The 21,328-nt window shown below is 43.2% G+C and overlaps 2 protein-coding genes across 2 annotated transcripts in view; one reads left to right on the top strand and one right to left on the bottom strand.

The window, feature by feature from the left end:
- The window catches only part of LOC118510850 (bone morphogenetic protein receptor type-1B), a 122,672-nt gene that overhangs the window by 14,994 nt on the left and 86,350 nt on the right, over positions 1-21,328 (top strand). The gene's annotated exons all lie outside the window — the stretch shown is intronic.
- Positions 17,109-18,739, bottom strand: LOC118510859 (extracellular protease inhibitor 10-like). The gene is made up of 2 exons (XM_036053192.1): positions 18,418-18,739; positions 17,109-17,809 (listed from the first exon to the last, which is right to left on the bottom strand). The coding sequence occupies exons 1-2, from the start codon at positions 18,651-18,653 to the stop codon at positions 17,785-17,787; spliced, it is 261 nt and encodes an 86-aa protein (XP_035909085.1). The 5' UTR covers positions 18,654-18,739; the 3' UTR covers positions 17,109-17,784.

The raw sequence follows: 21,328 nt of genomic DNA, 5'->3' as shown, positions 1-21,328 counted from the left end.
CGGCATCGGTAAATGGATGAAACTTCTTAATATCGACCATAAAACTAGACAGAGCTGGGGTGGGCTGTTTCGTTGGCGGTTTGTGCTGCCAATGAGTAATCATGTTTGCTTACGGCCGTTCAGGTGCACAGTGGGCATTTGCTGGATGAAAAGTCAATGAGTTGGTCACGCTTGAGTTTCAGTTGAGATAGAGAATTTCAATCTCAAATGTGCAGATTTTAATTAATCATAAGATTCGCGGTGGTTCTAACCCAAGAAATGTTTCACAACTGGACATTTCACTTCAGATTCAAAGCCACGTCTCAGGTATGATTAGCTGTGCTTATATATCGCTAAGAATCACCGGACAGATAACTCTGCACTATCTGATATATGTTCTTATTGGACTCTAGAACTGATCAGCAAATCAACTCTGAATTTCCTGATTCTGATTCTGATTCCATAATTCTTTAGATTTCTGTATTATGCTCTCGTCACCTCGTCTTCTGTTGGAATGTGTCAGCAGTTTTTCCAGACCCTATAGTACCATCGAGATCTCTCTGCTCGCTTGTTTTCGGGCGATTTAGTGATTCTTCTTTCAAATTTGACTTCACTCTTCCGTGTAGTCACCCATATTAGTGTTCTCTGGCCTGTAAAGTATGTAAGATTAGTTGTAAAATTCAACTTTAAGATAATGGCTGAGGCAAACAAATCGTCTAACAATCAATACGAATTGAAAATTACTCGTATTATCATGATAGCTTCAATTTTATTGTGTAGTTAGTAAAAAACGAAATAAATACATTTTTCTCCGGCTTTTCGTTCCGTTCTGCACCCACTGTGTGCTGGGTAGTGCTGCTGTGGTGATCGATTTTCACCACACCGCTACCGGTGTTTGCTGTGCGGTAAGATCGGGAAATATTTTCAAGATGGTACCTCAACCTACACACGAAGCTAGCTCATTGAAAAGACAAATAAAACCCACTCACACACACAAACACGCGTGTTCAGGGCATAATTATTAACAGGAACCAGCAGCGCAAATCATAATGGGCCGCGTTGTAAGATGCTGCCGCCATCCAACCGGTTCGCTTGCAACTGAAATAGGAGAAGCAACGTTTACAGTGGGAGGTCGAACGTCTCAGATTCGTTGTGGGCGCTTAAATGTGGCGGGATAGCAACAGACCACGCAAAAAGGTTTGAGCAGTTGCATTGTTTGATGCTCACTTCTTGGAGCCAAGCGTCAGTGGGAAGAAGGTACGCTCGAACTGTGAGTGGGTTGGGTGCTTTCCTGAAAATTATGCACACCACAAGTGGCTGTTTAATATTTCATCTTTCCTTCCTGTGCCGTACTTTAAACGGATCGGATCGTTTTGTGGAATGATGCTATCGATTTATTATGCAGAGTGCGCGTTCCCTTTTGTTAAGATGTTAAGCGTTTATGATTCCGGTCCGGAATGAAATTTTCGGTGTGTTTATTAATGTATTTCGAATGCGTAATGGCGGAAAGCCAGCTCACCAAACAGGGGAGGCTGAAGCATGTATCGTCTAATATCATTATTAGCCGGTTACTATTATTTCAACGCTTCGGTTTACAAATCCGTTAACCAGCCATAAATTTAACGCTCCAGCGACCGAAAGCAAGCTGGCTGACAATCGTGCTAACGATTAAATTACACGTGTAACCGGTTTTCCGGCCGGCTGTGCGCGTGCCCTAGCACCAGCCGGTACTCGGCGTACTGGAATCAAACATTACATTCGCTGCCCAACGTCAGTGTAGGGCCCGTAGCGTTGGGGAGGCAAGCTGCAGTTTGCAACGATTTGTTGTAGCTCACCAGCAGCACAATGCGAACCATTTGTTTCGGTCCCACGATCACCGGCCAATGCAATGCACGAGCGGCTGGGACACGGGTCGAAACAAACAAAAGGGCTGCTACACACGATGATTTATGTGATGTAATTTAAAGCTTACACGTGTTTTCATACGCAAAACGCGACTCGTAGGTGCAAAATGCAAAATTGGCATTAATAACAAGGAAGCAGAGCAGAAGGAGGAAAGCAGGGGACTTCAAACGATACGATTAAAAGTCGGGATGGATCGGTACTTACGCTAAGTTCAATTGACGAGACTCCCGCTAATCCATTTATAATTTGCTCTGCCCCAAAAAAACAGACGGGACATCGAATTCTGGAATGCGGCAGAAGTGGCGCTCAGAATTGCAATTTTGACGCCATTCTGACGGGGCGTTGCACCGGGAGGTCGAGCGGGATTAATGACATTCGGGGCAGTCTCGGGCGGCCTAAGCATTCGCGGATGATTGTAAGCAATTAATCACATGCGAAGAGTTCGCGAAGAAACTCGCGGTCGGGTGTGTGATGATGATGATGATGCCTGAAAACTGGGTGGCGCCAGGTTAACGCGTCTTTGGAGACCGTCGACGACCGCCTGTTGTCACCTATCAACCTTTCACGGGAGGAATGCATCTCGTGCCCGAACATCGGCACAGGGCACCAAGGGATGCACACCCGCGTGTCACAATGCATCATCGTTTGGGTGCGTTTGGGGAATGCGATATGTATTCGCACTACAGCGTGCGATCGGTCCCCTTTGGATATTGTAGATCATTAATTTGGGCGTATGATAAATGGGATCCCTTCGTGGAGTGTAAAAACCTTTAGCAAAGTACTGGGATATAGAAGAATAGTGTTTAATTTGTAATGCCGTTATTAGGTTTATATTAAAACATAATTAAGCTTAGCTTACTGAAGTATTGGTGAGGATAAAAGACCTCTAAGTCTAAGGCGTCGTTTGACTTGCAATGGATTTCTGTCAGACAAACCGAGGTCATCAAGTAATTTCGTGATGTTCTACATCGTCTAGTCTGTCCACATGAACGGCTTAAAAAGAACGGCTCGAACTGCATTGTTCGGTGCCATTCTCAGAGCATGACCAGCTCACAAGAGTCCAAGCCAGAGTCTTTGAATTTGCACAATATTTAGGTCCTTCAGATACTTCATTGTTCTTTCACTTATTCAACGTAACGATTGACACTTTCGCTGTTACATACTCAAAAAGTCCAAATCTGAGATGCGTATGGCTGTATTAAGTCTGGTAATGTTCGATGCAGTTTCAGTTTTGTACCTCACAAAAGAAGTCTTGAAAGTTCCTCAGACTATGATACTCCGTTTCACAGATCTCACCGGGAAGTTTCTGAGCCCGTAATGCCTCTATAGCTAAGATAATCTCGGACCACCAGAGACGTAGATAAGATGATTGCATTCAACAGTATATCCTTCATAATATCTCTAGCTTAGTATCATAATGAAATATTATTGAAAGTAGCAAACAAAAAAAACCGTAGCCGTCCAAAGAGTGTGAAATTCCATGCTCAATGACTCAATGGCATTCAACAAGATAAGAAAAAGCTGTGTTAAGCATTGTTTTTCCACTCCTTTGATAAGCCGTCTTTGCTATATCCCTTTCGCGAGTTAACATGTTTGACATTTAGTAAAATTTAATGTCAATATTTTAGCCTAAAACCACGGAAACATGGTGCAACGAGTTGGGCGCTTTATCACCGGTCTGTTCGGTACTACAGTACCGCTGAAGGGGTGCATCCGGCGTAACTTATGCTGATTGGATTTTGCTGTCAGCTCTCGCTCTACGTGGGGGCTTTTCCTGATTGCAAAATAAAAAAGCTTTACTATCGACCGCCGCTGAAAAGTCCTAATCCTGTTGCGCCTCCTAATCCATGCTGGAGCGCCCATCTCGGTGACGGCTAGCGCCTAATCCCTAATCGCCGATTCTCCGCCGATTGACGAACGAAAGCCACCCGCAGCTTGCGACATAATGGTTGAACAAAAGTGGCTAAAACCCATTCGGGCCGGCGCAGTATCGCGGTGGTGCGGCAGTTAGAATACAGCTACAAGTTCGCACACTCGGTTCGGTGTGGCTTATGGGAAGCTGTGGTCTGGTGGATCTGGCTGGCACCTTAATTAAGAAACCGCATGCTCACCATCGAAGCTTCCCATTTGCATAATCTGCTAATCGAACGTCACAACAGCATCAGTCACGTTTTGGACTTCGGCGTGACCTGCGATGTCTCTCTATGGGGGAAGGATCCTACTCGCCAACAGTTCCAAATGGGGTCCTTTGCTTTCCATCACCGATAAACCACTATCGAAGCGCGTATCAGGAATCGAATTTAAAAATCGATCGTGAAATTGATCGTTTCCTGCCTGCTCGTTCGTCCCAATTTCGCATAATGATCGGCAGTAGAAGCCTCAGCTTGGTAGCAAGCAAGGGACGCATAACATAACATCGTGCTCAACTGCTGCCGTCTTGCAGCTGGGGATTCGTCCGATAAGAGATGGACGTTAAACATCACATCCTTCAAGAGCTCTTTTTTTTGGTGGTCGTTGCGTTGTACCAGTTGTCATCGCGTATGTATATTCGATCCGATCCGAGGACCAACGTACTGGGTTACGCCACGCCGCAAACTAGTCGAAGTGACGGTTACGCCATTTAACGTACGCGATTCGTCTGATTTCGATTTTTGGCGCAAATTTATGCGCATCCCATAAAAGGGAATCACTATCAACACATTATTCGACCGGAGCGCGGCTGGGATGAGACGTGCCCAACGGGTGCTCCTATCATGGGCCTGCTGCTGCTGCTGCTGCTGCTGCTACCAGACCTTGAAGTGATTGATTTATTCGCGCATTCGACAGCATGCCCGAATGGAAATGGATAGCTCCAGGGAGATGGGATAAGAAAACATAATTTAACATGCTGTTTTGTCGATGTTTTAGATTTCGGGCTCCGAGCGGACAAGCATCGATTCTTTGTTTTGTTGTGAGGCCAGACTTGTCCAAACGGGTGGAAATTAATTTAAATTTATCGTCACTATTAGTTTTATCTTCGTTCCTGTAGTCGATAGTGATCTGTTGGTGGAGCTTTACCCTTCTTTGTGTAGTTTATGTACGATTGTTTGCCGTGTTTATTGTTTTGTTTCTCTTCAATTTTAATATTTCTACATTATTTCATATTTTTATTACTTCGCGAAGGAATTTTTCCCATTGATTTACCTATGGAATTATTCCGTTTTAGCATTGTCCATTTTTGTTATTGATGATTATTTCTTTTTATTTGCTTATTTTTATTGGGAATTATATTATTTATAAATGGTTTTATAATTTTCTATATTTTTACTTAACGTTTTCTAACATATATGCAATTATTGTTCTACTTAAATTATTTTGTTTTTTTAATAATGATATTTCTACTTTCTTATCTTCTTTGTTTTATTTCTTTGCGGAACTTTAGGTTGTTTTACGTGTGGTTATTTTTGTTTCCTATTTTTCCGAAGGGATTTTCTTGGTTCTTTGTGTATGCTTTCTTTTCAACTTTTGAATTTGTTTTTTTTACTTTTTATATTTATTGGATCTATTTTTTATTTATTTTTAGTTATTGACATGTGATAAAAGCCTTTTACCTTTCTTTATAAAATATCCTTATTCTCTGTATTTTGTCCCCTCTTGCCTTTACGATCGATAAACTCGACAAAAATAAATCATTCCGTGCAAGCAGTACTGTAATCGATCATTTCACATTCAACCCAAAAGGTGGGAAGATCAGATTCATTGTCGTTGCTTATATATTGCTTAAATGCTTTGTCCATTTTGTCATTCCCGCTGTATATTCCCTGCTCGCCATTTAATACACACACACACGCATCTCGCCCTCGCCCGCTCGTATTTCTATAACACCCATAAATCATTGCAATAACATTTGCAGTGTGTGTGTGTATATCGCGCCATTAAACGATCACTGACCAAAATCGGTGCATTTCGTTTCATTACACTCGTTATGGGCATTTATTGGTGGGAAGCGGCGGCCTAGGGTTGGCGAAATCAACATTACAGAATCGCACTACACTCCCTTACTGCCCGAGGTTTTGGGTATTGGGGTTGAAAAATGAAGGATGATGTGGGTTTGCTTGCAGTGCAATGAGATGCTTTCAGCCTTGTCAGATCTCAGGCCTCCTTGTGTCGCATCTCTGTCGTAGAGTTGTGTGCGAGAGGAGGAGGTCTGCTGTGTGATTCCTTGTTTGGACGAAAGAGGGCACCTCCTAAGGGAAACAGTATGTGGCCCACCCCAAGTACGGTGTCTCGTACGCATGATGGTCACCGTTTGGTACTTAAAATTAAGCTGTCCAGCAGATGTGGACGTGAGACAGGGTAGGAGATCGGGAGAGCAGGAAGAGGAGGAAGACGAATGTCTATATTCAGCAAAGACATTCAATATATATGGCGATGGCCGGGCCCGCCGCGCACATATTTCTTGAGCGAGCAGCATTTGCAATTGACTTTCGGCCATTTCTATCAACTCTGAGGCTGCTGCTGCTGCTGCTTTGTGTACTTTATGGTTTTGATTTTAGATGGCCATTATAATCAACTGCTGCACCGCGGAGTCAACCGGCTAATGCTAAGAGTCAACAAAAACATTTGAAATGTTTTAATTGCTGCAAGGGGTGCGCTTTCGACTGCTTCGGGTGGGCGACCGACCCTACCAGCAGCGTCCGAGGATTGCTGATCGATCGGCCCGTTGCTAATGTATATGGGCTGTTAGGAAAAATATTACACTCATTGGATTTTATTGAAATGTGCACTACGTGGCAACAAACAACGTGGGGCAGAGAGTGGTCCCCGTGTTCTGGAACCGATTTCATCCCGCTGCAGTCCGCTGTGAGCATATTGACCGTATCGTAGAAAGGAATTATATTTATGGAGGCATTAAATTTAAAGGTTATTTCCCTATTCAGCGGAAGCGGTGCGTGTTATGCATGCAGGGATGGGTTGCCTTTTTCTTCTCGCTAGTAGACTGTGTTTTGCTTTGCTGTCACACTTTCAGGAACTCCTCTAAGCACGTGACACGTTTCCGTGGGGTATGATTTATGCTCACAGTAATTAGCATGCTGGGTCGTGTAAATAAATGTGTAGAGGAAATTACTATTGCTCATTGCGAGCTTTTTAATGCGATTAATGTCCTTATATGCAAATAGGCTGGTAAAAGAAGCTCTCTTGAAGCCTTGAGCTGTACTTGATGTGGATAAATCCCCTGTAGGGAGATCGGGCGTCTCAATCGTTGTGATTGACGCGTGATTTTGTGTGACACCGGTCCGAGTAACAAACTGCAACTAGTGGGGATTGTGGGCCTTGTAGGGTATGAGTTCAGCATCACGTGCCCCAACCATTGAATCCTTCCAATAGTGGCCACTGTCAGGATATCAGAGCCGCCAAACAGCTTAGCTAGTGAAGACTCGTGCCCGTCTACCAGGACTCTTTGTTGTAGTCTTCAGGATCGCAGGAGTCTGTGGAGTTCATAGTGGGTCTCTCCTCTGAAGTGGGACGCCATTCCTCTGAACAATGCGCCTTCAGATTTCGGTGCTTATGTTGATATTCTACGCTATGATCATACCAAGGTAGAAGAACTCCTCTGTCCCTCCAAGATACTCTGCTTTCGGGGCGGGCCTTTTACTGTCAGAGCCTCCGGAAAGCTGGTACCTTGTCTTCCGATCAGACCATACTTTGCCAAAATATTTAAGTTCGGTCAAGGCTAGAATACCAAAAAAGGTTTCATTTTTCTATCCAGAAATAGCTTAAAAATTCTACTAAGGCATATTGACAAAGAATGTCTTCAAGTAAAGCAGAATCAAATCTTGAAAAGGAAGTATCTCTTCAAGAAGCCCTCATTGCCTCATCGAATTATTTTCTCTCCAAAAAATAGTTTACAATATACTTTCGTAGGCAGTATTTCGTTTCATCTAAGCAAAACTGACCACAAGTTCACTTTAGCAAAAATTGAGATGATTTTTTTGTTCTGAGTCATCATTGGTGTTGGAAACATGCTAGACCACCAGCTCTAGCATTTGTCAAGCATCGTCAGCGAGAATTTAAGAAGAAAAACCATTAAAGATGATTTAAACCAAAAAATACTCCTTGAGAACTATTCGTATTCTAACCTTGCCAGCCCACTTATGCTTTCATGAACGATTCATATGCAAATACATCTTCCCATCTCGCGCATCGATCGTCACAATGAAATTGCTGCTTTGCAAAATCAGTTTTCAGACACCCGCGAAGTTATCATGGCTAGAGATGACTGGCATGAAGCACCACGCGAAACGAATTTAAAGCGTGTCCTTTTTCATGAGCCTCACAAACGCGACCGATATTCTAGGTCCCCGCGCACCGGTGAAACCGGTAGATCATATTTTATGCAGAAGGTTTCGCTGTTTTATTATCAATTATTACGATTTGATTTCCACTTTACGACTTCATAAATGTTAGTTCAAACATCAACGACACACAGGGGGATGATGGAGCGTGTGGAGCGAGGTTAAATTACGATGAATTTAATTGAAGCAATCATAAACCCAAAACCGGTCACCCAAAGTGATCCACCAGCAGCAACAGGGTTGAGAGGGTTGGAACCTAGCCTTTATTACCTTCGGGAGAAGGTTTGGCCCACAAACACACAGCTGTGTGGAGGATTTTTTTTTTTTTACTCATTTTGGCGAGCAGAAAAAGTTTACCATTTAGTCTGCATTAATCATACCGTATCATAGGTAGAGGCAGCTTCATTGGAAGGAGTGGTCACCCGTTTTGCTTTGGGCTCCAAATTTGCATCCGCAATAGTGGATTGTTTCAAGAACGGGGCAGCTTGTTGTCTCTATTTCCGTGGAGGTGTTGTGCGAGAGCGAAATTGAACTGACAGTCAGTCTCGGCATACCGGCCAGTTGGCTGGTTGGTCTATGCTAATGGCACTCATAAACATCCACGGTGAGGCATAAAAAATATTTGGCACGAGTGAGTAAGAAAATGGGGCTCGTTTGTTTCCTTGATGCTTTTTTATTGACCAATACAGCGCACAACGATAACAAGGTCTTAAAAATGAAGGAATAATCCCGAAAAAAAAAAACATCACAAAAACAAAGGTTTGTGAGGTTAGGAGTCGCTTGTTTTCATTTCGCCTGAACGCAAATTAGAATAAAGCAATGAATTTTGAAGAAATAAAGTTAAATTAAATAGCTTATAAAACTGGTGAGCTTGTCATGAGGCATACGAAAAAGCGAAATTCCGCCTCAACTACTGGGAAGAGTTAGGAGGAGAGTCCGAGAGAAGTGGTGAAGGAATCTCAAACAAAGCGAACCTTGAATGAATGGAATCGGAATGCTCTTTGCCGATGGATCGTATCTCTCGCAGAGAGGGGGGGGGGGGGGGGTGGCCCAGCGGGAAATTTATGCGCCATTCTATGCTGCGCTTTTGTCATTCTTATGGCCACCGTCTGGCTATTAGTAGCCTTTGTAGCAGCGGTAGAGAAGGAGGCCTCCACCACAACCGGGGTACGTTGTTTATTGCGATTACATGCAGCGAGAGAAAACGGTTTGAGATATTCAAGGAATGGGGGGCTGGCTGACTCAAATGGAAATTCTCTTCTTCCTTGGCTTTAGCTTTACAACAACCTCAAGAAGTTGGGGTATGCCATTTTATCAACTTCAGAAAGTCATTTAAAAGTGCATTGGGAAGAACGGAATCGGATAGGATTTGACCCAAAGGCCTACCGTGTGAGAAATCGATACCTCTTTCTCTGTTCCACCGGGGTATTCCTAGGGCCCGATGTTAAATTGTGGTATGTTTATTGGATACATCGTTCAGTATGGAGCAGGAAATCGAATGATTCGCTGCATTTTTGCAGTAAATTTTCATATCGTAATTTTTTAAACGGCTATCAAAAGTGGAGCAATCATAAAGGGGAATTAAAACATGTTCCATCTACCCGCTCTCAACGCTACGCGCGAAGGAAATTTAATATGAAACTCAACAACAAAAAACGATCCCAAAGATCACTTTCTCGATGATGGCTACCAATTAATAAATGTCATATTTAATGACAAGTTGATTACTTCCCATCATCACCGTCACTCACTCACGATGCTATCGCCGGTGTTGTGTACTGTTGAGTGATCAAATTTTCTCACCGCTATACACTTGATCATACCGAGGACTGTTAACTTGATGCCTTATTTTTGCACCGGCGAAATCAAAAAATCCCATCCTGTGTGTGTGTCAACTGCAGGCTTCTTTTCCAGCGAGACAAACCATTTTAATTGCGCATCGGCTTGCGTATCCACTTATCTGATGTAGATAATGTTGAATCTCAATCGATCTTTGCGGAAAGCAACCGCCTGTCTCCTTGTTCCCAACAGCCGGGTACTTAATCATCTTTCAATCCTCGGAATGGGCAGCACCACGGTGAAATATCACAGCATCTTGCCGATCTCTCGGTGCGTTCAGTCAACCTTTTACAAGGAAAAGCTTTTAAAAAGTAGAACAAGCGCGGCGCGCGAAAGCGAATAAATAAGAAGGTGCGTCAGGTTGTTGTTTTGGTCAGATCGATTAATTTAAGAGCGGACGGCTCCGATCTTTGCCACCTTCCGGCGTAAAAATCCCTCAATTGCACCCGTTTAACGTTTCGCGGATTCTTGTGGTGAAATCTTGATAATGTTCTCGAACGAGCGTTGATTCTATGGCTGTCCAAGCTTTATCCAAACGCCTCCCAAAAACGGGTTGTCTGTATCGCACGTCTGTCTCACCTGATATGGTTTTGACGGTTGGGAAGGCTCCACGAATGGAAGACATAAAATGTTAAGTCTACTGCGCACCCGGACGTATGGGATTTGTCGTATGGGGATGGGATTTCTTTTAACGATCATGGGAAGCTTCCTATTACAGGTCAGTTGTTTGGCAAGGTAAACTGTCGACGCTTCGGCCGGCTCATTATCAGTGTTGATCTTTCGACGAAATTTTACCAAAAGATCGGTGCGAGAAGAAATCCAATGCGGTTATTTCTGAGAAGCAATGAATGGCGGGTTGGGAAATGTGACCGAGTCGAGTGCTTTGTGGTGCCTATCTGTTGTTCCCGGAAAGATCGGGTAGAGGGATAGATCATGCAAATATAGCCTAGCCGGTTCTTAATACGCTAAGCTCGTGCGACAAACTTTGATTTCACCAAAAGACGATGTCTAAAGTTGTTTTAAGACGTCAAAGACCTTTTCAAATAGTTTATGTACGGATGTCCGCATATTTTACTAAACTTATCGGAATGAATTAATATTTTGCTGAGTTACTACTAATGTAGGGCGATCACCTCTGAAGAACCAGACTTCTCCAAGAACCAATATTATAAACAAAAAATAAGACTTGAGTCTTAATTCATATAGAGTACTCTATCAGCAGTCTACTAGGTGGTCTTCTTTCTAAGTCGATTAAGTGATCGTAGTCTTCACACTTTAGTAGCACGTTTATGGTGACTGCGGCGAGTTTTGACATTTGAAGATCAGCTATAGTGCCCTTAAATTGCAGCAGAGGGCGTTGTTGATTTACGTGACTGTTCGTTTATGATCTCCTTTTGTTTTTATCGCGTAGATACCAGAAATAATGTCATTTCCGTGGAAGGAATCGTTGACCAAACTCCGAATCGGTCAAGTTGCCGTTTCTGTCACAATCGTCCACTCCAGATTCCACATGTTAGAAACAATTTACAGCGAAATAACAAAAAATCGCATCACAGAAATACCAATCAAGTGTGAACACGGGCAAATGGCGTGTAAAACAGCACCGGAACAATTATCCAAAAATGTGTCCTTCAAATGATTTTTGTGCACCGCCATGTTTGTCTACGTGGATTTTCAACTTTACAACGTGTGACAAAATGTGCAAAGCGCGATCAATTTTTCGTTTTCTACTTTTCCACTACTTGTGTTGCAATACATTCTATTCTGGCTTGAGCAATGGAGCAAAAAAAAAAAACTCCATTTATTGCATTTCTGTGTTCTGGGATGTTCTCGAGACAAACGAAAAAAATATGTTCACACCTTTCGCACAGGAAAAAAACGCGGTGTCCTCTTTGTCGCATGTGTTTCGCCGATTTTGCTTATGCCAAGGGTGAGCTGGTTGGTTGGTTGGTTGGTTAGTGGAATGAATTCTGTGCACACAGCCCGCACAGACGCACCGTTTGCCACCGTTGCATATCAAGATGCGAGACCGCGTAAATTGAATGCATTTTTCAGTCTGCCGAGCGGGCGCGCGTTCCATGGGGAATTGAGTGACACATTTTTTGGCACGCAAACACCGCCCGCTTTCAAAGTGTCAAAGTGTGTACCTTCCACGACGATGGTGCGGTGCCTTTTTTGTGCCAGGGACGCACCAAATAAAGTATGTGTTGATGGGACTCTCGTCTTAGGAAGATTTTCCAGATAGGAAGGATCGTTTTGGAATGTTCGTTCTTTGTGCTGGGGAATCTGATACAAGAAGATTATTGAGCAAGAGGACGAAACATCCAACCTAAAACAAGTTTGTAAACATGCGTCGCGACTCAACGATACTTTCTGATGCATTCTCGATCATAACCTCAATCTTCGTATCGATCTTCCAATCGATTCATTATCTGCAATGCCTACTTCCAATAGGTGATATCTGGCCGGATATTCGTCCCGCTCCAATCTGATGCTTATCCAATGCATCTCCACTGTACTTCTCTGCATTACCGATCCTTCACCGATGCACTCACGTCTTGTCCGATACAGGCGGCCAATAAATAAGGGCAGCTGTGTAGTTGGGCTGGCTGCTCGAAGTGATCGATTTTAATTACCATGTACACACTTCAACGCAATGCCCCTACACGATGGAAAGCCAGGCGGAGAAAACCAGTCCTTTGCGTATTGCGTACCCGCTTGATCATAATTTTCTCGGCTACGATTACCCTGTGAGGCACGCAGCGAGCACGCACGTTTACCGCCATCTTTCTTCTGGCATGGTGAAGCTCGCATGCTTCTCTACTAATAATCTTTGCAGCTGCAGCTTCAAACTACTGGATACTGGACGTTCATTAGGTGGTGGTGAAAATTATCGACATGCACTTTTTTTTTCTTCTAATTTGCGCTACACAAATTGATCGTTTCCAACGCCTTCCGGGTGATTTGATGCGGAGGGGACCAGTTATCGTTAAATTAAATGCAGATGTGTGTGTTGTTGCGGGGGTTTTTCTTTCCATTCCTCTGCCATCTTACGATTTCACGGTGCTATTGCATTAACACGCAGCCACCAGCCATTGCCTGCGAAACAATGTTACGGTGTGAGGCTCGTACGGCGGTATAAAATGGCCGCCACGAGATCTTCTCCACCTTATGCTCGGTTAACGATGGTCGGTTTGCTGTTGTTCCTCGTGCACTCTCGTTAGCGTTCCCTTTGCAACACAAATGATCTGATTTCTTCTACATCGATCGCTAGTGTTTTTGCTGCTAATTGAAGTAACACAACGTCGGGACGGTTTTTACTTCGTTGCTGCCCGTTTGCGAACGGCGACAACATAGCTAGCAGCAAACAAACAAAAACACGGTCAAAAGGCGAAAAGATCGATCGAGAGCCGAAAAACACGGGGCACAGGGTAAGGCCTGTAAAGATGCTGTGTGAAAAATAGAACGGAAAAGGAAAAAAGGATTAAACGCTGGAAACGGTGTAATGAAGGCAGTGAGTAGCGAGAGACCGATGAGGCTACCTTTTTATTCGATCGTCTGGCTTATGGGGAAGAGAGCGAAGTGGATCTTTTTTTGTGTGGTGCGTGTGTTTGTGAGGATTGTTTAGTATTGATCATAAGGATCGTTACCAGAAGGAGATCAACACTGTTGGCTCGATGAATCGTTTCGGACAAAATGAAATAAAGAAAAATGGATTTATTTCCGGGGAACCTTAATAATAGTTTAATAAATCAGTTTTAATGAAGTAAGTTATAAAACCTAAGCTCTCTATTTAAGTCTGGACGGTCCGAAGGCCAAGGCGATAGCGGCGCCAGGCTTTATAAGGCACATCGAAAAATATTCTGAATAAATCAAAATCTAAACAAACCATTTGAAGTGAAAATTTTAGGCAGAAGTATTATGAATTTTATAAGATGTATTATAATGTAACAGCAAGTAAAGCAGCTTGCTTGTTGACTAGTATTAAGGTTCATGTTTACACCTGTTAAATTGTTACAATTAAGAGTATTATTCAAAGGAAGCTTGTTGAAAAACGAAACACAATTATTTTTCTTGGGAAAATATTTAAAAAAAATCAATAAAATACGGGCTCAGTCTAATGAAAGTTAGTTGAAAAATAATTTGAAATGAGCAAAAATTGCTCTCTGAATTTTAATAAATACATTAACAATGCTCTACTGTATCAACATATTACACACTGCATAACTAGCTGATTATTGTCACGATAAGTGTTCATCGATAAAACTTAGTCGCATGGTGTCAGGAATATAATTTTTGAGAATTTTAAATTTGATGTCTTAGGCGTCCTCAATGAATAACAAAAAAATCATGTACAGTTTTTCAAACATCTACAGTCAGAATTTGAGGTCTGTGTTCAAGGTACTTACGGGTAGACCGAAACCCTGCAAAGCGCTTCAGCTATCAATTTGCTTTTAACTTTTTGCTTTTAAAATCCTCAAATTAAAATTTTTCAACTAAAAATAATATTATTTGTTCGTTTTTCGTAACCATTTTCAAGTACCTTCCATTAAAAATATTCTTCCCTAGCAATTCCCTTCCGATGCAATGCAAAGGGAAATGATTATTGTCCATAGTGCCATTGTTATCCCACCGCTAGCAACGCTAATCCCTCTCGGTCGCGATCCTCGCCCAGCAAAACCCCCAACGGTCCAAACTGACGATGACCTTTTTTCTCCCGCCCTGGCCCGGGATAAAGATAAGGACATGTGTATCCGTCACCGGCAATTGAATTGAATTGATTTTATTTAAAATAATTTATTTATGTACGACATTTTGTCGCCTTCCGAGCACGTTACGTTCCGCCCGTCCTGTCCTGTCCTGTCCGTTCGTTCCTGTGTATTGTGTTTCTCGATCTTCTTTTTCTTAAATCTCGCACCCACCATAAAGGTTTTGTGTTGTTACTGTATTTTTATCTTATTTGGCGTAGTTTTTTGAATCTTTTTTTTTCGCCATACATTTAAGGATGATCATCTTCGCTTTGGTTCCGTCCAGCCAGCAATTGGTGGCTGGTGTGCCGTGTTGTGGTTTAGCTTTCGAGTACGAAATTGCAATACAGCGATCGTACACGGGTCGGACAGAACGGACCGAACGGGAGGAAGCAAAAGGAAAAGCAAGCAACCGGTGTTGAAACCTTGACCTCGCATCCCTTCCCCACGAGGTGTACTACACGCGCTGAGCGAAAGCAAGCTCTGGACAAACGGACAAAAAGACAAATACCGCCGCCCATCTCACCGGTTCCCATCCATCTTGGCGCGATCGTGGCGGAGGGATGGATACACGTTTTCCAATTGCAATTCGATTTATGCTCGTTTATGCTACGCGCGCACTCGACACGCCGGGAACGTTTCCCATCAACATCGGCCAGCGCTGATTTGCTTCGTCTCTTGCGATACATTTTGCGACGCCATTGCGGGGCAACCTGCGCGTCACTCACTTTCCATCCTACACCCTAGCGTGTTTACACTTCAAGGTGGAGTTTGGCGGCGGCCAGGTTTTGGGATGACCACTAGTGACAAGTTTCCTTCTTCTGATGCCGGTGTGGTGTCGGTGTGCCTTTTTTTTTGTTGTTGTTGCTGCTGTGTTACCATTAACTCCAATTTCAAGCATGAAGCAAGAGAAGGAAACTGGACGCACTCTCGGGACTTCGTATGCCCCTGTATGGTCGTCAGTGATCGTTACGTACCGACTGAAACACGGGGAAAATCTGAGACGAAAGCTCCCCTGTGTGCTCGATCGGATGCGCGAGCCTCGCGAGTTGGGAGAGGGTTGTAAATTAAACACCTAATTAAATTTATGTTTATTTGCGTTGCTTCCCTTTTTAAATGCGGGGATTATATACGTTTATTGCTTTACTTGTTTCACTTTCTTGCCGTTTCTCAACGGAGCGGGAATCAATTTTTGGGTACAAAGTAATTTGGTTGTGGTTTTGAGTTACATTAGAAAGGATACAGGCGCTCCATTTAGGGCGTTTTCTCATGTTGTATAAGATGGCGCTCTTAAACGAAACGTCATTTAGCAAACGAATAAACATCCATATTAAAGCCTGCGTTTAGTGTTAAATTTGAAACACAATTTTAACGTGGAATTAAAACGAAATTATAGTGGCTTACATGCGCTGCGCATCAAATAACTTACAATATTAAAAATGAATATTGCTCTAAGTCTAGCAAAGCCTTCATCCTCAAAAAAACATCAACAGTAATTTCCGCTCATTAGCAGAGGGTATAATGAACTAGCGTAACATGGTGAAATCTCTCGTGCCTAATCCGATAAAATTGTTTCCCAACAATGGACTAGACAGCAATTTATGATCGCCTATCGTAAAGGAACCTTTTTTTAGCGTCCAGCGTTATTAATAGTTAGCAAGCGTTATTAATGCGTTGGCAATGCGCGTGGCACAACTATTTATCGAGCGCTTATCAATCGTCAGCTTATCTTCGAGTTTCATATGCTGGGTTACCTGTTTTACTTTAAAGATTAATATATCTTACTCTAACTTGCAAAAAAAAAAGATTCCTTGATAATACTGTAAATTAATAAAGGCATCGCGCTACCACAGTGGGGCGCATCGTAAACCGATCAGGGGAACAAAACCCCAAAAGCGGACAATCCTGTACGCGAGCCCATATTAATATGTAAAGTCAGCACGGGGACCGGTGAAAAATTTTTACCGAAGTTGTGTTGATCACCCGTTATTAGCGACCATTTTCAAGGTTGGTTTGTATTGTGGTTCAAATAGGTTTCTTTTTTTTTGTTCCTGGTCCTACACCTGGAAGGTACGTCCGCCAATAAAATGTTTCACTAAGTATGTTCGAAACAGCAGCAGCAGTTGGTGGTGGAGCTCCGGCTCGAGGTTTCCAAATGTATCGTTTAAATGCGTACAGACGGTCTCATCATCGTTAGTGAAGCTCCGGTTTTTAACAGGCATAAGTAGATGATAACGATTCTAACACCCATATTTACGACGCGATATTTCGGGTATTTATCGTAACGCTGGGTGCCAAACAGCACAGAGCAGGCAGAGGGTGGAGCAATCGACAAATAATGCCAACCATACCGGACCGGTGAACGCATTTTGTGTCACATTTATTAAAGTTTCAAAAAATCCTCCACCAAAAAGGTATCTCACACCAGCAAAAAGTTTGGGCCAGGAAACGCAGCTGCCTGATGCTTGCGCGATAAAGTCTTTCTTGGGAGTGAAAAGATTTCAACGGTGGTCAATTTGTCAACTTATTGTCATCGCTTCTTGGCCGACAGCAGAGAGCTGTTAAGTTCATACTTTATCCCTGCCCGACATGATCGCGTATCGAGACGATGCAAATCGGTTTCGCTTTGGCGGGTGTTATGTTTTGCTGTCCTTCGAAGGTGTTACTCAGTTTTGCTTAATGGCATACCAATGGCGTGTGACACCTCTGATCAGAAATTGGCGGAAGTTTTTTTGGGCTGGGAACGGTATGGAATTGTTTCTTTTGCAGCATGCCGACAAGCGTTTTTTTTTTTGGTGCCTTTGCAAGACCCGTTGATATCCGCCACGAGCCATCGGGGAGCCGGACAGAAGATAATCCTAAGAAATGAACCGATTAGAAGACGCGCTCTTTCGTCAGGTGTATCACCACAGTCGGTGGCGGCGGAAAGTCCGGTAAGGATGAACCGTGTTTTTTTTTTGCTTCGCTCCAAACCTCGGCTAATGATCAATCGCGATGAAGTCGCTGAGAGAGAAAGAGCGAGAAAAAACGGACACATAATTACATGTTATCGATTGTTGGGTCCATCCCGCGGCAAGGTTGCGGGCCCAAACCCCATTCTCACCGCCGTGCGGCGTTTAACGGAAGCTGAAATAAAGTGAATCTAATGATAGAGACACGGCCGTTTGAGGATTGACCGATAAATTGGCTCGTCCCAAATTACAGTCCAATCTTAAATGGTTCGCTTTCAATAAGTACAGTTGATCGCGTTGAATGTAGGACAGCTTGGCATTTGGAAAAAGTTTTTCAGGTTATGAATTCAGTGGTTGACAAAACATTTTTGAAGCCTAAGAAGACATGGCTTAACTTTGCTCTGAGGAATTCTTATCTATCTCAGTGATCGTGGGCTTATTGGTGTTAAATTATTTCTTATCCATTTATTCGTCGAGGGTCTTAAGGATAGTTTTGCAAGAATGATATTGTCATCTAATTGGTTTTTTTTTCTTTTTAAACTAAATATTATCCCGTATTGGCTCAATTACTACGTGTCCCACTTTAAACGGGAACAACTATGTATATTTACAAGTGCAAATGTTCTAACCCTTCCCTTTTAGTAGTCTAAATTTGCGTACTTTTCCCATCGCTCTGCAGTATCGTTGAATGCTCCGAGCGATGCAAACGGTATATTTACGTCTGAAGCCACCGGTTCGGCGGCCGCCTCGAGTTCCTCCCATTCGCTCGGTAATGTTCCACACTCCCACCGATGCTCCATCTGTATCGTTTTGTTGTGCTTCAATCGCACACAACGCAGCACACAATAGTTGTGGTACGTTCGATTATTATTGCCACACACCGGTTTGTAGCGCATCGTGCAGCAGCAAAGCTGCTGTGGAAAGTGCCCAACTTTGCAGGACAGTACGAGCGCGGCGAACAACGTGATCAATGCCACCAGACTGTCGGACAATCGGAAGCGCATTTTCCATACACTAGAGGCAATACTGTTCACTAGGTCCTTTTTTATAGCTGTAGGCAATAAGAGAAAATCGAGAAAATTAAAATGAAATTAGCTCAAAGTAGAGTCATACAGCCGGCGGTAAACAGATTAGTGACATCGCAGACCGTGACGCCAAATCAAATCTGGATTTTACGGCCTTTGTGTCACAATGCGAGCCGTGCAAGGGATATTCATTTTGGGACGGATTAGTTATAATAACGTGTCATACTAAGTTATAATGCCTTCAATTAGATATAACGCTCAAACACTACAAGGCATCACAGGTTCGAAGCGATGTATGTAGCTTTGTTGATCAGCTGTCACTCTTAGGCTCTGTAAACTGTCAGCATTATGAGCTTCAACTTGAGCCGGAAAGACATAGTTTTGCTTATGAGGTACTACTGCTTCTATTTTATTTGAATTTTGATCCCATTTTCTTGACTACAACAACTAGCGCCATTTCACGATCACTTTCTCCTTTACGCCTGCCATACCAGTGTCCCATGTCGGATGTGTACCACTGTAAATTTCCAAGCAAAATCTCTCTCTGTCTCCCACTGAAGTTCGCTAGTCTAAATGTGCGTAAATTTCCCATCGTTCTACGGTTTCGTTAAACACTCCAAGTGACGCAGGAGGTATGTTTTCGGTATTGGGCATCATGACCGTTGCCATCTCACGCTCCTCCCAGTCGCTCGGTGTCGTACCGCACTCCCATCGATGCTCCATCCGAAGGTTTTTGACACGCGTTAGTCACAAACAGCGCAGGACACAATAGTTGTGGTACGTTCGGTTATTATTGCCACACACTGGCCGGTGTCTCATCGTGCAGCAGCAAAGCTCTGGTGGGAAGCATCCAACGCTGCAAGACAGGACAACTTCAAGGAACGGTACGATCAACAACATCAGACAGTTGAAGAATTGGAAGCGCATTTTTCGGCAGACACTAAGAAGGACCTCAGGACGATGGTGGGTCTTTTTATACTGCGTGTGTCTGCTTGTGTCACAGATCAAAATTAGAGAATATTATAATGAAATTATCCAAAAAACGAAATGATTGAGTTATTGCAATATTATCAATAATTTATTTCCATTTTTAAACGCTTACGCCTTTACCTCACCACACCGTCCTTCGCTTTTTACGTGCAGGGCACGGTTCAGCTGTTTGGCGCATCTAAACGAGCATGCGTTGTTGTACGTATGGCCATCGCTAGCACACACAGGCTTGTAGGTACGTGCGCACGGGCACGGTTTGGCTGTCGTTGATTCCATCTTCGTAGGAGCCACTAGCCTAGGATGGTTCGGTTTTTCCTTCCCATCCAGCATACAGCTAACACTGGCAATAGCCACCAGAAGGAGCACGGCGATACCAACGCTGATAAACTTCATATCGATAAGGTGGCGCTAATTGTCCGGTTAAGTATCCTCCGTCCCAATGTCTGTTATTGAGCTTGATGATAGTACACCTTTACTGCTAGCTGTTGTCCCATTCGGACCTAGTTTTTATACCGTGGCGTTCGTAATTTACTGTATCATTTCGCCACGAGATTATTTATTTTTAGGTGGATGAATAATTTTAGTTTGAATTACCACCACAATTTAAACTCCGCCGATTGGCCGATTGTCTGGTAATTTGTTTGTCCCGCACCGGGTACGAAATGCCGGAGGAAAATACTAAGAAATGATTGTTATTATGCGAGTGTGATTTAACGTTGTGCAGGGAATTACGCGGGTTTGTTGAGGTTAAATTTTCTCCTGACGAGGACAGCGTACGTTAAGTGTGCGTACCATCGCACAGTGGGCACAGGTCAGTGTAATTTAAATCGCAATAACCTGCTCAACATAGGTCGGGGTCTAGTGCCTAGCTGTTTACGAACTATTAGCGCCCTCTCGCGGAAATCTGCTTCAGGGATCGTGAAACCAGCCAGCCAGCATTGAAGAAAATAATTTGAAAATCTTCCTTGTTTGCTGAGCTTTGAGGACCTCTGAGAACTGAGTTTCTTAATTAAATATACATGTCCTTTTCTTGTTGAACAACCTGTAGAAGACTTGGTCGGCCGTTTATGGCTTCCTGGAACTAATTTTGCTTTCAAAATTTAGAGGAAAAAGCATAGAATGTTGCTTCAAAAGAATCAAAATTTCAGTAAGTTTTTGCTAACTCTGCATTTCAGTAATTTGTATTTAAAAATGAGAAAAGCTGGTAAAAAATATTGAAGAACTCTTCTCTTAATATATCTGCAGAGCAAAATCAACCAGGCACAATTTAGGTGCCCATTGTGCGCCATTGTACACCGGTGGCGATCCATTACAGTTAAGTACAGTGTTTGACACGGTTGCTCACCATCGCGAAACGAAAAAAAGGATCGAGCAACCCCAATCGACCCTGTCCGTTGGACAGCAACATTACAGCCATTCCCGATTCCCGTGTTCTTAAATTACACACCAACCGGACCAAATTGTTGTCGAAGCAACACTCGGGCTGTGATCTGGTTTGATTATCTGTTTTGCAGGCAATTTCGGGTTTCCACGAATGTCATGTCCAACTGAAGAGT

Source organism: Anopheles stephensi, chromosome 3 (genome assembly GCF_013141755.1).
Source record: "Anopheles stephensi strain Indian chromosome 3, UCI_ANSTEP_V1.0, whole genome shotgun sequence".
NCBI classification, from domain to species: domain Eukaryota; kingdom Metazoa; phylum Arthropoda; class Insecta; order Diptera; family Culicidae; genus Anopheles; species Anopheles stephensi.
Note: the sequence above shows the minus strand (reverse complement) of the source record. Positions and strands in the feature narration are given on the sequence as shown.

Coding starts and splice junctions, on each gene's coding strand:
- LOC118510859 (XM_036053192.1), bottom strand. CDS start 18,653: ATGCGCTACAAACCGGTGTGTGGCAATAATAATCGAACGTACCACAAC. Junction 17,810..18,417: donor ACTGCAGAGCGATGGGAAAA/GTACGCAAATTT, acceptor TTTCTCTCTCAG/CGACTTCATCGCGATTGATC.